The sequence below is a fragment of the Trichomycterus rosablanca genome, chromosome 19 (genome assembly GCF_030014385.1).
Source record: "Trichomycterus rosablanca isolate fTriRos1 chromosome 19, fTriRos1.hap1, whole genome shotgun sequence".
In the NCBI taxonomy this organism is placed as follows: domain Eukaryota; kingdom Metazoa; phylum Chordata; class Actinopteri; order Siluriformes; family Trichomycteridae; genus Trichomycterus; species Trichomycterus rosablanca.
In genome coordinates this window covers 3,236,075-3,248,372 of record NC_086006.1, presented here as the reverse complement: position 1 = coordinate 3,248,372, position 12,298 = coordinate 3,236,075, and the positions used below count along the sequence as shown (strand labels likewise).

Here is a 12,298-nt window from a genome sequence, read left to right as displayed (position 1 = left end):
AACAGTGATTTATTATTTTCTGCAAATGAGAATTTAATTAAAACTATTAAACACCTGATAAGGTGGAGTGTGGTTCAGTAAATTTGTAAACATCAGCCTGAGGCAGGGAAAAACGGCATCAGAACTCAGACAGAAACTTGGAAGTGTGTTCAGAGGTTACACTGTAAGCAAAGCAAACAGACTCGTATTTGCATGGCGAGGCCTTCAGCATCGTTTACATTAGTGCAAATTGGTGGAATCCCTAAAACAGCCCACATCACAGAAACAGACGAAACACGCAGTACCTTTAAACAGCTTGAGAATTTGTTCAGTGGAAGCACAATCTCTGTTTTTATTACAACCCCAAATCAGAAAAAGTTGGGACAGTATGGAAAAAAAGTATAAATGCAGTGTTCCTTGACTTTGACTTTTGATTGCAGACAGTTTGAACCTGAGATATTTCATGTTTTATCTGCTCAACTTCATCTTTGATGAGCAAAGATGATCAGAGGATCTCCAGTTTGTCAACAAATGCGTGAGAAAATGATTGAAATGTTTAAAAACAATGAACCTCAAAGATAGATTGGAAGGGATTTGCATATTTCTCCCTCTACAGAGCATGATATCATTAAACCATTCAAGGAATTGGGAGGAAATTCAGTGTGCAAAGGCCAAGGACGATCTTTGATCCCTCAGCGTCGCTGCATCAAGGACCGCCACTCAACAATAGCTGATATAACCACATGGGCAAGGAATACTTTGGCAAACCTTTAACAAGTTCTACAATACGAAGTTACATGCACAAATGATACTTCAATCTTTACTGTGCAAAAAAGAAGCCTCATGTTACCTTGTCCAGTAGTGACTTCGAGTTCTCTGGGCTCTGAGGCATCTAGGCTGGACCATCATACAGTGGAAACGTGTATTGTGGTCAGATGAATCGGCATTCCAGGTATTTTTTGGAAAAAATGGACGCCGTGTGCTCCGGACCAAAGAGGAATAGGACCATCCAGACTGTTATCAGCAACAAGTCCAAAAGCCAGGATCTGTCATGGTATGGGGCGTTTCAGTGCCCTTGGCAAATGTAATTTTAAAGGCAGAAAACACCCCAGCCATTCCATCACAGGTCAAACAAACACACACACAGAGACACAATTTTAGTAGCTCCAACTGTCCTGACTGCATGTCTTTGGACTTGTGGAGGAAACTTGAACACCCAGAGGAAACCCACACACAGGGAGAACATGCAAACTCCACATAGAAAGACCCTAGCCGCCTGTCCGGGAAATCAAACCCAGGCCCGTTTTGCTGTGAGGTAACAGCACTACCACTACCGTGCCACCCCTTGGTTTTTATTATCTCATTATTTATTCCTAGGAAAGTAAAAATTTCCTGGTAATATGAAATTTCACTTTATTTTGATGTTTTGCCTCCGGCTTATGCTGGTCAGAATCACAGAGGATCTAATTTCCGTGGAATCAGTGGGCGCAATGCAGTGACACACCCTGGACAGTACGCCAGTACATCATGGGACCGGATAATAGCACAGCTGGGAAATAGAACCCTGGATTTCAGTGGTAGTGGGCTAGCATAATTTACCACTGTGCCACTAAAGCACTTAAGTGCTAAAAACTATACTTAAAAAACTATAACATATCACATAATGTTAAATTATGATATTGTCAAATGGACAAGGTGATATGTAGCATGAGAACAGAACAGAACAGACCTGAATGCTGGAAATGCACAGTTAATAGGCTTTCTGTCTCTGTTATGTTGAGTGAAAATAATGCTGCCATAGTTTGTGCCCAGTTGTCTGCCCCCTTGGGGGACAGGGTCACTGCAAATGAATACAAAGTGACTCTGACAAATTATCTAATCAATATAAAGTAATATATCTATATTTATATTGTAGTAGTTACTTTAAATGCTGACATTGTTCACTCAGGAAACCCCAGTGATTTGCTCAGATTTGCATCCACACCCTCAGCATCCCTTTTTGCAGCGCACTGGGTGTGGACAGTATAAACAGCATATCAGAACAAAGGAGAAGTAACTATCGCAATGTATATTATGTAAAAATGTTTTGAATACAGGGTTTCCACAGTTTCAGTACAAGCAGTTTTTAATTTAGCCTTGCAGAAAGTTTTCTACAGTAGATAGATCAGTGGGTAAGGTTCACCAGTAATCAGAAGGTTGCTGGTTCAAGCCTCACCACTGCCAAGTTGCCACTGTTGGGTCCCTGACCAAGGCCTGTAACCCACACTTGCTCAAATTGTATTCAGTCATAATCGTAAGTCAAATGTAAACGTAATGTAAATGTACACTAGTCCTATAATTCAACTCTCATCTTCTATGGAAAGGTTGTTTGTCTAGATATTCAAATGCAATAAAAACCACAACAAAACCCAGAATGAAACTTTAGAAGCAGATAAACATGGGTGACACAGTGACCAGTCAGGAAAGCTTTACATCACTAAACCTGAGGAGAAAAGGGCCTTCCTTAAACTGTTAGCACAAGGCTAAAAGCAGATATTTTTAATGTAGTGGCAGTGGTAGCACAGTGGTTAAGGTACAGGACTAGTAATCAGAAGGTTGCCACGGTTGGGCCCTTGAGCAAGGCCCTTAACCCTCAAATGCTTGTGACGTATACTGTCTCAATTGTAAGTCGCTTTGGATAAAGGTGTCTGCTAAATGCTTAAAATGTAATAGTACATTTTATGTATCTGTTAGCAGTGGGTGTGACTAAATGTACCTGAATTCAACAATTAGGAAGGGTGTCCACATATTTGGGTGGGTAGCACTGTAGCGCTGTGGAGTTTGCATGTTCTCCCCGTGTCTGTGTGGTTTTCCTTCCAGACTGTAATTGAGGTGAATTGAAGACACACAATTGGTCGTGACGGTGTTTGATATTGAACTTGAACTGATGAATCACGGGTAACCCTGTAACTACCTGTGCTGTCACGAATGGACAGGGGAAAAGGAGAACATGCAAACTCCACCTGGGGATCGAACCCAGGACTTTCTTGCTGCGTGGGTTTCCTTTAACAGTCCCACGACATGCAGTCAGGTATGAGTGTGTGTGCGTGAGCGTGTGATGGACTGGCGACCTGTCCGGCGTGTTTCCTACCTCTCGCCCAGTGGATCGGACCCACCGCAACCCTGAACAGGATACCTTGTGCTTTGGATGTCCCGATGCTGACCACCAGGTGGCGCGCGGCAAATGTGCCAAGCTGCGCGAGCGCGGAACACTGACGGGACTGTGCGGTGTAGGGCAGTGCGCGAGCTCCACTGGCACACACACACTACACAGAGAGCCGAGTGTACGGAGCACAGCACCAGCACAGCACCAGCACAGCGTGTGTGTGTGTAGATACACCGCAGGGTTATATGCGGGTACACAGCAGGAGTGTGTGCGGGACACGGAGGGCTGCTGGATCCGAGCTCCCGGTGAGTGATCGCGTTTGCTGTGTCCTTTAAGAAGCCTGCTGTAGTAATGTTAGTGTGTGTGTGTGTGTGTGTGTGTGTGTGTGTGTGTTTGTGTTTGTGTTTGCTTGTTTTGTCCTGCGGTGTTTGAAAGCAGCAGCAGCAGCAGCAGCAGCAGCAGTAGAACCGCTGGACGTGACATTCACTGAATATTGACACACACGCACTAACATACCGACATAGTGCACAGGACGCATGTTTTGCACATGATGTCCAAGGTCGCAGCTCCAGTCTTCATTTACATTTTCGTCATTTAGCAGACGCTTTTATCCAAAGCGACTTACAGTTGTGACAGTATACAGTCTAAGCAATTGTGGGTTAAGGGCCTTGCTCAAGGGCCCAGCAGTGACAACCTGGCAGTGGTGGGGCTTGAACCGGCAACCTTCCGATTACTGGACCAGTACCTTAACCGCTTGACATTTTCTTTATCTTGTTTGTTTGTTTATTAGGATTTTAACGTCATGTTTTACACTTTGGTTACATTCATGACAGGACATTACACAAGTTTAATATCAAACACAGTCATGGACAATTTAGTAAATCCAGTTCACCTCTTGCATGTCTTGGGACTGTGGCAGGAAATCGGAGCACCCGGAGAAAACCCACGCAGACACGGGGAGAACATGCAAATTCCACACAGAAAGGACCCAGGTTCTTCTTGCTGTGAGGCGACAGTGCCACCCACTTAGCCACTGTGCCGCCTCTTCTTTATCCTTAATTAGCCTGTTGGTGTGTGTGGATTTTAAGGGGCTGTATTGGAACATCTACAGTTGATGTCTAAAGTCAATAGTTTACATCCACTCCTGGGTAGCACTCTTGCCTCACAGCAAGTAGGTCCTGGGTTCAAGCCGCAGATGGAGTGGTCCGGGTCCATTCCGTGTGAAGTTTGCATGTTCTCCCCGTGTCTGTGTGGGTTTCCTCCGGGTCTCCGGTTTCCTCTGGTTGTTTTATACACCAAAGCGTGTAAAACATGACATTAAAATCCCAATAAATAAATAATCATCAGCTCATAATGGATCTGTCATGTCTTGGTAAGAGGTTTAATCATTCATGCAACTGTTTTTTGCCTATTTATGTCTTTGTCCTTCAAAAATATATACGAATTAAATCTTTTATACATTTATTGTTGGATTGCTTCTATTGTATCGGTTATAACATACACATACATGAACTTTAATTCTAAATTTAGTGGTATGGATGGTCCTGTAATCAGTCCTGTAATCTCAGTGGCATGGCTTCATAATTTATGCTCTGTGATTATGACTGACTGATTGTAGCTGGTTGTCACTGTGATCAGCAGCAAACTTACGTCACACTTTCTCAGATGTAGATATTAAAGTAGGTTTTGCATTTATTGATTAAGTAAAAAATGTATGCAAATATAAGGTCTTACATGAGTATATTGTGGGTTTTATGATCATCTGCTGGGTCTAAAATATCCACATATTATTAATATGATGGCATGGAAAATATTGTGATGTCATTATACTGCACTTATTATTCATGATGACCTTTTATGCCCTTGTTATTGAGTATGACTGATTATAGATGGTTGCCAGTGTGACCAGCAACGATTTTGATCCAGAGTAAGTTTACTGAGACAGACAGACAGACAGACAGACAGACCAATAGATATACAGATAGATAGATAGATAGATAGACAGACAGACAGACAGACAGACAGACAGACAGACAGACAGACAGATAATGTCAATAAACTGTCTGGCATGGTTTCATAATTTATTCTCTGTGATTATGACTGACTGACTGTAGCTGGTTGTCACTGTGATCAGCAGCAAACTTACGTCACACTTTTTAAAATGCAGATTTTAAAGTAGGTTTTGCACTTCCTGAATATGTATTTGTCCCAAAAAATATATATGCAAATTTAAGGTGTTTTATAAGTTTATTGTGGGTTTTCTGGTAATCTGATGGGTCTGAAATATTCACACGTCAGATTAAATTATTAATATGATATCGTGGAAAATATTGTGATGTCATTATCCTGCACGTCATGACCTTTTAAGCTTTTGTTATTGAGTATGACTGGTTATAACTGGTTGCCAGTGTGACCAGCAACAAACAAAAACTTCGTAATATGACGATTTCGGAAGAATATTTTTCATCCCAAGAGATAAAAGTTCAACAACGTAAGCTTCATAAGTTTACTGAGACAGACAGACAGATAGATAGATAGACAGATAGATAGATAATGCCAGTTAACTGTCTGCCATGGTTTCATAATTTATGCTCTGTGATTATGACTGACTGACTGTAGCTGGTTGTCACTGTGAGCAGCAGTCATATTGAGTATGACTGGTTATAGCTGGTTGCCAGTGTGAATTAAATAAACTTTCTAATACGACCATTTCTGAAGAATATTTTTCATCCAAAGAAATAAAAGTACGCCAACATAAGCTTCATAAGTTTACTGAGACAGATAGAAATAGATAGATATTTTATTCATCCCGACGGAAATTACTGACATTACTGTGGTCTTTTGTAAAATCTGGGTCTAAATATGAATAAACGTACATATTTAGTGTGGTCTATATTTATTCTTTATTCTTTATTCTATTTCGGAGAGTTTATGTAACGGAGAGTCATATGAGCGTTTCGCTGCCTGGTGTACTGTGTACGGCTGTATGTGTGACAAACATTGAACTAATTCGATGGTGTGGAAAGATCTGTAATGTCACTGAACTCAGCAGCACGATTTCCTAATTCCTTGTTAGTGATTATGGTTGACTGTTGCTGTTTATCAACGGGATCAGCAGGAACAGGAACAGAAGCAGGAACTTCTTTCTTGCATTGCAACCTTTAGTTAAACCCATGACACAAAGCTTGTTCGACTGTGGGCAGTGCCTTCTGTGTTCCAGAAGCTTCTGTTTTAAGGCAGGCCTGTTTTTGGAAATTTCCTCTCATTATGAAGCGGCTGGCAGTTGTAGCCTAGCGGTTAAGGTACTGGACTAGTAAGCCAAAGGTTGCCGGTTCAAACCTCACCACTGCCAGCTTGCCACTGTTGGGCCCTTGAGCAAGGCTCTTAACACTGAATTGCTGAGACAAAAGTGTATGCTAAATGCCAAAAATGTAAATGACTGTTTGGGGTTTTCATCTGGACCTTTGCAAACCACAATACCATGTACTGTTGGTACAATTGGTAATTGGTGTGGTCAAACTAACCTGGTCAGTCATAATCACTAATAAGGAATTAAGGGGACATGCCACAAATAAATGTTTGAAAGTGAGTGATGAAAACGAAGACTAAAAACAGAAAAATTGGAGTAAACATTACCAATGCAACCATGATTACCCGATTTAACCATGGTAAAATACGCCTTCCAAAACATATTCTTTAAAATGTTTTGATAACGGTGGTGAGAGCGCTGTCTAACACATCAGTCCAAAGTTTACCACTAGTGTTTACTCAGGGTGACATAATCTGTACACTCATCAAACCTTTCGGGACCCCTTGTGCCCTGTGGATGGTGGCGTAGTCATCCTGGATGCAAATGTTGGTTTAGGAAACCTCTCTGCGTAAATGGCAAGGCAAAAAAACACAAATAACTAAATACCAGTGACCTTTGATTCCTCAGACACCACTGAATTAAAATCTGTGATGCTTCTGTGACGGATACCTCCACATGGGCTCAGGATCAAACGCTTATCAGTGACCACTGACTGGCACGGAATCTACAAACACAGATGTTAACGATAGCTAATATGCTGCCACTTTTTTTTAGCATGGCTACATAATCCAGGGAATTCAAGAGTGATGTGGCTAGACAGCTTTGAGGATAAAATGTTCACTCGCTGCCTAATATATCCCCCCCACTAACAGGTGCCGTGATGAAGAAATAATCAGTATTATTCACTTCACCTGTCAGTGTTCATGATGTTATGCCTGGTCGCTGTGTGAATGCAAAATGCGATTAATAATTAGGATTCAAGTGTATGTCTATACTTTTATTTGAAGTGCCACGACTGCTTGTAACACAGTATTTGCTCAGATCTAACATTGTGTCTGTGCTGTTTTTGTTGTGTTTTTATTGTAGAAACAGATCCAGGAGGTCTGGAGATGCAGAGCTCTTGGTTCTCGTCACTCTCGTCTCATTTGTGTTTTTCGACTGCGTGCTTAAGCGGGTGTCCTGGACCTCTCAGTCACACGCTGTGTGCCGTCAGCCCAGACTGCTCTCATTAGCTCTGTACGCCAGGGTAAATGCTGGACCTGGCCGAAGGGAGCACTGCTACACCGACAGGAAGCCACACAGGTAACGTGAGCTCTCCGAGAACACCTGCTCTAATGAATGGTTTATTTCCACGTTTGTCAGAATAGGGTAAATCCACCGTGGTAAACATTTAGGAGAACCTGGATCAATCTGATCCGATTTAATTTAGTGTTATTTAGGTCACGACTGGGTCAAGTTGTAAATTACATTTATTGAAATGGGATCCACAAAATCTGGTGTATAATAACATTTCCCAGAGCAGCCAGAAGGCTAAACTAATGAGGTCAAATTTAATTTAACCTCATTAGTTAAATCTTTTATCGTTTACATGTGCCAAGTTAGCTTGCTATGAGCAACTCAGCAGGTTATTAAACCCATTAAAACCAGTATGGATTTCAAATTTGAAAGTATGGAAGAGCTGAAACGCCATTTGTTTTGCTTTGCAAAGTGCTCAAAACAAAAGATGCTCAACAACAACAATCCTCTACTACAGCTATAGTGGGGATTGGGTCATCTTCTGTACAATTATCCAGTTTACTCCATACTCACCTTGGGTTTTGACAAAAAGATCTAGTTCATCTCATATGACCTTAGAAACTAGTTAATTTGGCCACTCATGTCGAAAACATCATGCAACGATTGGCCTGTTGTTCAGATAGGGGTGGGGTATTAAGCCGAGTAGGGACTCCTCGTAACTGATGCATTACGACCTCGGCTGGCTGATTGATGGCGCCTGCACAGAGGCGGGGGAAGAGTGCGGATCAGGGTGTGTCTCTCCATACACAAGGCTGATTTGCATATATGCACTCGCCTAGTGTGGGTGACAAAATGCATATGGCTGCTGCCCACGTGTCGGAGGGGGCGTGGGTTAGCTTTGTTCTCCTCAATCAGAGCGGGGGTCGGCATTAGTGGAGAGGAAGCATGACGCAATCGGACAATTGGACATGCAGAAAAGTCGAGAGAAGAAGCATAAACAAATTCCAAGTTCCTCACAGTGATTGGTGTGGGCAGTGATTGCTCAGCGGTCAGGGTACTGGACTATTGATTAGAAGGTTGCTGGTTTAAGCCTTACTCCTGCTGGGCCCCTGAGCAAGGCCCTTAACCCTTGATTAACCAACTGCATCTTTTCACGTGAACGAGTCGAGTTCATATGCCGATCAGCTTTGCGCATAGAGAGCCACACCCTGATCAGCATTATTCCTCAACTCTGTGCGGGCGCCATCAAGCAGCCAGCAGAGGTTGTGAGGAACCCTGGTCCGACTCATCCTACCCTATGAACAACAGCCAATCGATTCGATACGATCTATTCGAAATCCCAGCTCTGGTGTTCTGGCTTGTTTTACCGCTGCGCCACCTGAGCGGTCATTTTTAAACTTTTCATGGTGGTTTCATGATGGTTGACTATATAAATTCAACTTTGCTCATACCTGGAAGGTGAGATCTTTGAAACTGAAACAAAAAACAATGGATGATCACTTAAGTGTTTATAACCATCTCAGGTAGACGTGAGTGTCCCAATAATTCTGGTACTTACTATGCTACATCTGATCTGATACCTGTCTAGCCATGAAGTTCAGTATCAGCACTATTTCTTGTCAGCACACTCGCGTTGAAGCCACTGTTAATCAGTTTCAAGATTTCTCACATGCCAGAAATTCATCTAACCATCTGACAGCTCTGTGGGGGGGTCATCTGAGCTGTTAATCCTGTTACAGACCAGGCAAAGCTAGTCTGTACTAAACTTTACTGTGTTAAAAATGTAAAACTGTCACTTTTCAGCATTTATGCAGTAGATGTGAAGCTGTGAGCTACATTAAAGTGTACGTGGCTTCAGGCTAGTTTGGGTTCATCTCTTTTCAGTTCATTGTGAGCACACCAGTGATGCGTTCGATTCAGGCATGCAAAGAGATTTTTCTGATGCAACTCCCTGATATCAGCTCCCAGCTCTTCCTCAACATACAGGTCTCTAGGCAGGGTGTTGATCTACTTGCTCATAATCTGATCCAGTCTGCAGCCTGTTTTTTTAGTTTGATTGGGGTAAAATAAGTGTCACAGTCTTTCACAATATATAAATACAGAGCAGGATTAATGAAGCCCTCACCAGGCTAATCCGTGAAGCTTTGGTGTTGCATTAAAAACCGCCACAGCTTCCGGGAGGCTGGGCACCTACACGAACAACGATTTTTGAGGAATGATGAGGATCAGGGATTGACTTTCTGTACACAAAGCTGATCGACACATGAACTCGCCTCATGAAGGTGAAAAGATGCCATCGGCTACTGCACACATGTCGGAGGGGTCGTGAATCAGTCACGGCTCTCCTCAGTCAGAGTGGAGGTCAACATCAGTAGAGAGGAAGCATAATATAATCGGGTAAGTGGATACGACTACATTGGGCCACAGCTTAAATGTGTAGCTATACACAGCAAGAAATTCACTACTTGAGGATCATTTTAATGGCTGCTTTTGTAGCATCAGTAAGAAATGCCCCCTACTGGCTTTAACCTGTAAAACAAATAATGTAGATCACCGTCTTCCACCCAATCAGGACAAGGGTGTTGCCTCTTTATACAGAGGGCTTTTTTATCTTCACTTGTGTTTCTAGCTGTGTACATATTTTGTGATGGCACATTTCTTTGGATTTGAACTGTATCTGACCTCCTTCCCACACAATATGTACTTCTTAGTTACGATGTCTGTGGCCTCTGTTTTGTTTAGGATGTCTTGGGTCAGTGGCTTTTTAGTCGCTCGATCTGATGAGCACAAGACGACGTGGGGCGAGCGCAATGGCCGCAAGCGATGGCGTAAGAGGGATTGGCGCCAGCGGTACATGAGCTGCCTTGCTGATCCTGACGCCTCCGAAGCGCCGTCCCAGTCAGGAGCGGGCACCGCACCGAGCACCTTTAGCACCCGCTGCGTCTGGCAAGAGGACCACTACGGTAGAAAGGGAGATCTGGCTATTGAGGATGGCGAGGCTAAGAGAATAAAGGAAGAAGAGGAGGACGAGAAGGTGGAAGACAGGAGGAGGGGAGCTGGAACCTTTGTTTTAGGATGCCTACGACAACTAGCACATGTTTTTCAGTCCAAGCAGTTCGAGTCTGCCAAGCTGGAGCATCTCTACCAGCGCTATTTCTTTCGGCTCAACCAGAGCTCCTTGACCATGCTCATGGGGGTGCTGGTGCTGGTATGCGGGCTCATGTTGGCATTTCACTGCGTGGTCAGGACAACAGACGTTAATGTAGCTTACATATCTGTGCTCAGTGTGGCCATGGCACTTTTCGTGACCATGATGGTGGTGTGTAACCGCACAGGATTTCACCAGGACTGCATGTGGATGGTGAGCTACCTGGTGGTGGTGGTGCTGATTGTGGTGCAGGCGTTGAGTGTGTTCATGGTTGTGCCGCGCAGCGCCTCAGACGGCGTCTGGACCTCTGTGTTTTTCGTCTACATCATCTACACGCTGCTGCCGGTGCGCATGACGGCAGGGGTGCTGAGCGGGCTAACGCTGTCCGCCATCCACCTGATCACCGCCTGGAGACTCAACCTGGAGGACGACTTCCTCTGGAGACAGGTAACATCCCACTTCATTTTATAGCTCCAGTATTCTGATGAAACACCTACTCCTGGATATTCGTCTTTCTGTTTTCATTACTGGTGTGTTTTGTCTTATTTTATGCATGTTTGTAAGCACTGGGCTGCTGCGGCTGGTCGTGTAGATTAACAGCTGCACAAACCAACTAGAAATCTCAAACATTTTTGTACTTTGTTGCCAGTGTTTGTTGTACTGAGATGAACTGGTACCACAGTATCATTGGGAACAATCAACAGCACACTTGAGATGCAACTTGAGTTTGTAGTTTCCTTTTCTTTTAGTCTCTGTGAATAAGCCCCAAGTATAGAAATGCTTAATTAAAATAATAAGATGAGTAGATTTAGGCTTTCATTCTTTCTTTATGCTACTCAGAAACTCTAAATCAGGGAAATACACTGATCAGCCATAACATTAAAACCACCTCCTTGTTTCTACACTCACTGTCCATTTTATCAGCTCCGCTCCACTTACCATATAGAAGCACTTTGTAGATCTACAATTACTGACTGTAGTCCATCTGTTTCTCTACATGCTTTGTCATGCTGTACCACCACAGAGCAGGTATTATTTAGGTGGTGGATCATTCTCAGCACTGCAGTGACACTGACATGGTGGTGGTGTGTTAGTGTGTGTTGTGCTGGTATGAGTGGATCAGACACAGCAGTGCTGCTGGAGTTTTTAAACACCTCACTGTCACTGCTGGACTGAGAATATTCCATAAACCAAAAACATCCAGCCAACAGCGCCATGTGGGCAGCGTCCTGTGACCACTGATGAAGGTGTAGAAGATGACCAATTCAATCAGCAGCAATATATGAGCGATCGTCTCTGACTTTACATCTACAAAGTGGACCAACTAGGTAGGAGTGTCTAATAGAGTGGACAGTGAGTGGACACGGTATTTAAAAACTCCAGCAGCGCTGCTGTGTCTGATCCACTCATACCAGCACGACACACACTAACACACCACCACCATGTCAGTGTCACTGCAGGGCTGAGAATGATCCACCAC

General features: G+C 43.4%; 1 protein-coding gene across 1 annotated transcript in view; it reads left to right on the top strand.

Moving 5' to 3' along the window:
- The first annotated feature begins 3,303 nt into the window (after window positions 1-3,303).
- Window positions 3,304-12,298, top strand: part of adcy6b (adenylate cyclase 6b) — a 63,181-nt gene continuing 54,186 nt past the window's right edge. Inside the window, exons 1-3 of the mRNA XM_063015929.1 lie at window positions 3,304-3,429; window positions 7,521-7,736; window positions 10,413-11,265. Of these exons, the coding sequence (XP_062871999.1) occupies window positions 10,414-11,265 (852 nt within the window). The 5' untranslated portion in view covers window positions 3,304-3,429; window positions 7,521-7,736; window position 10,413. The remainder of the gene's footprint in view (window positions 3,430-7,520; window positions 7,737-10,412; window positions 11,266-12,298) is intronic.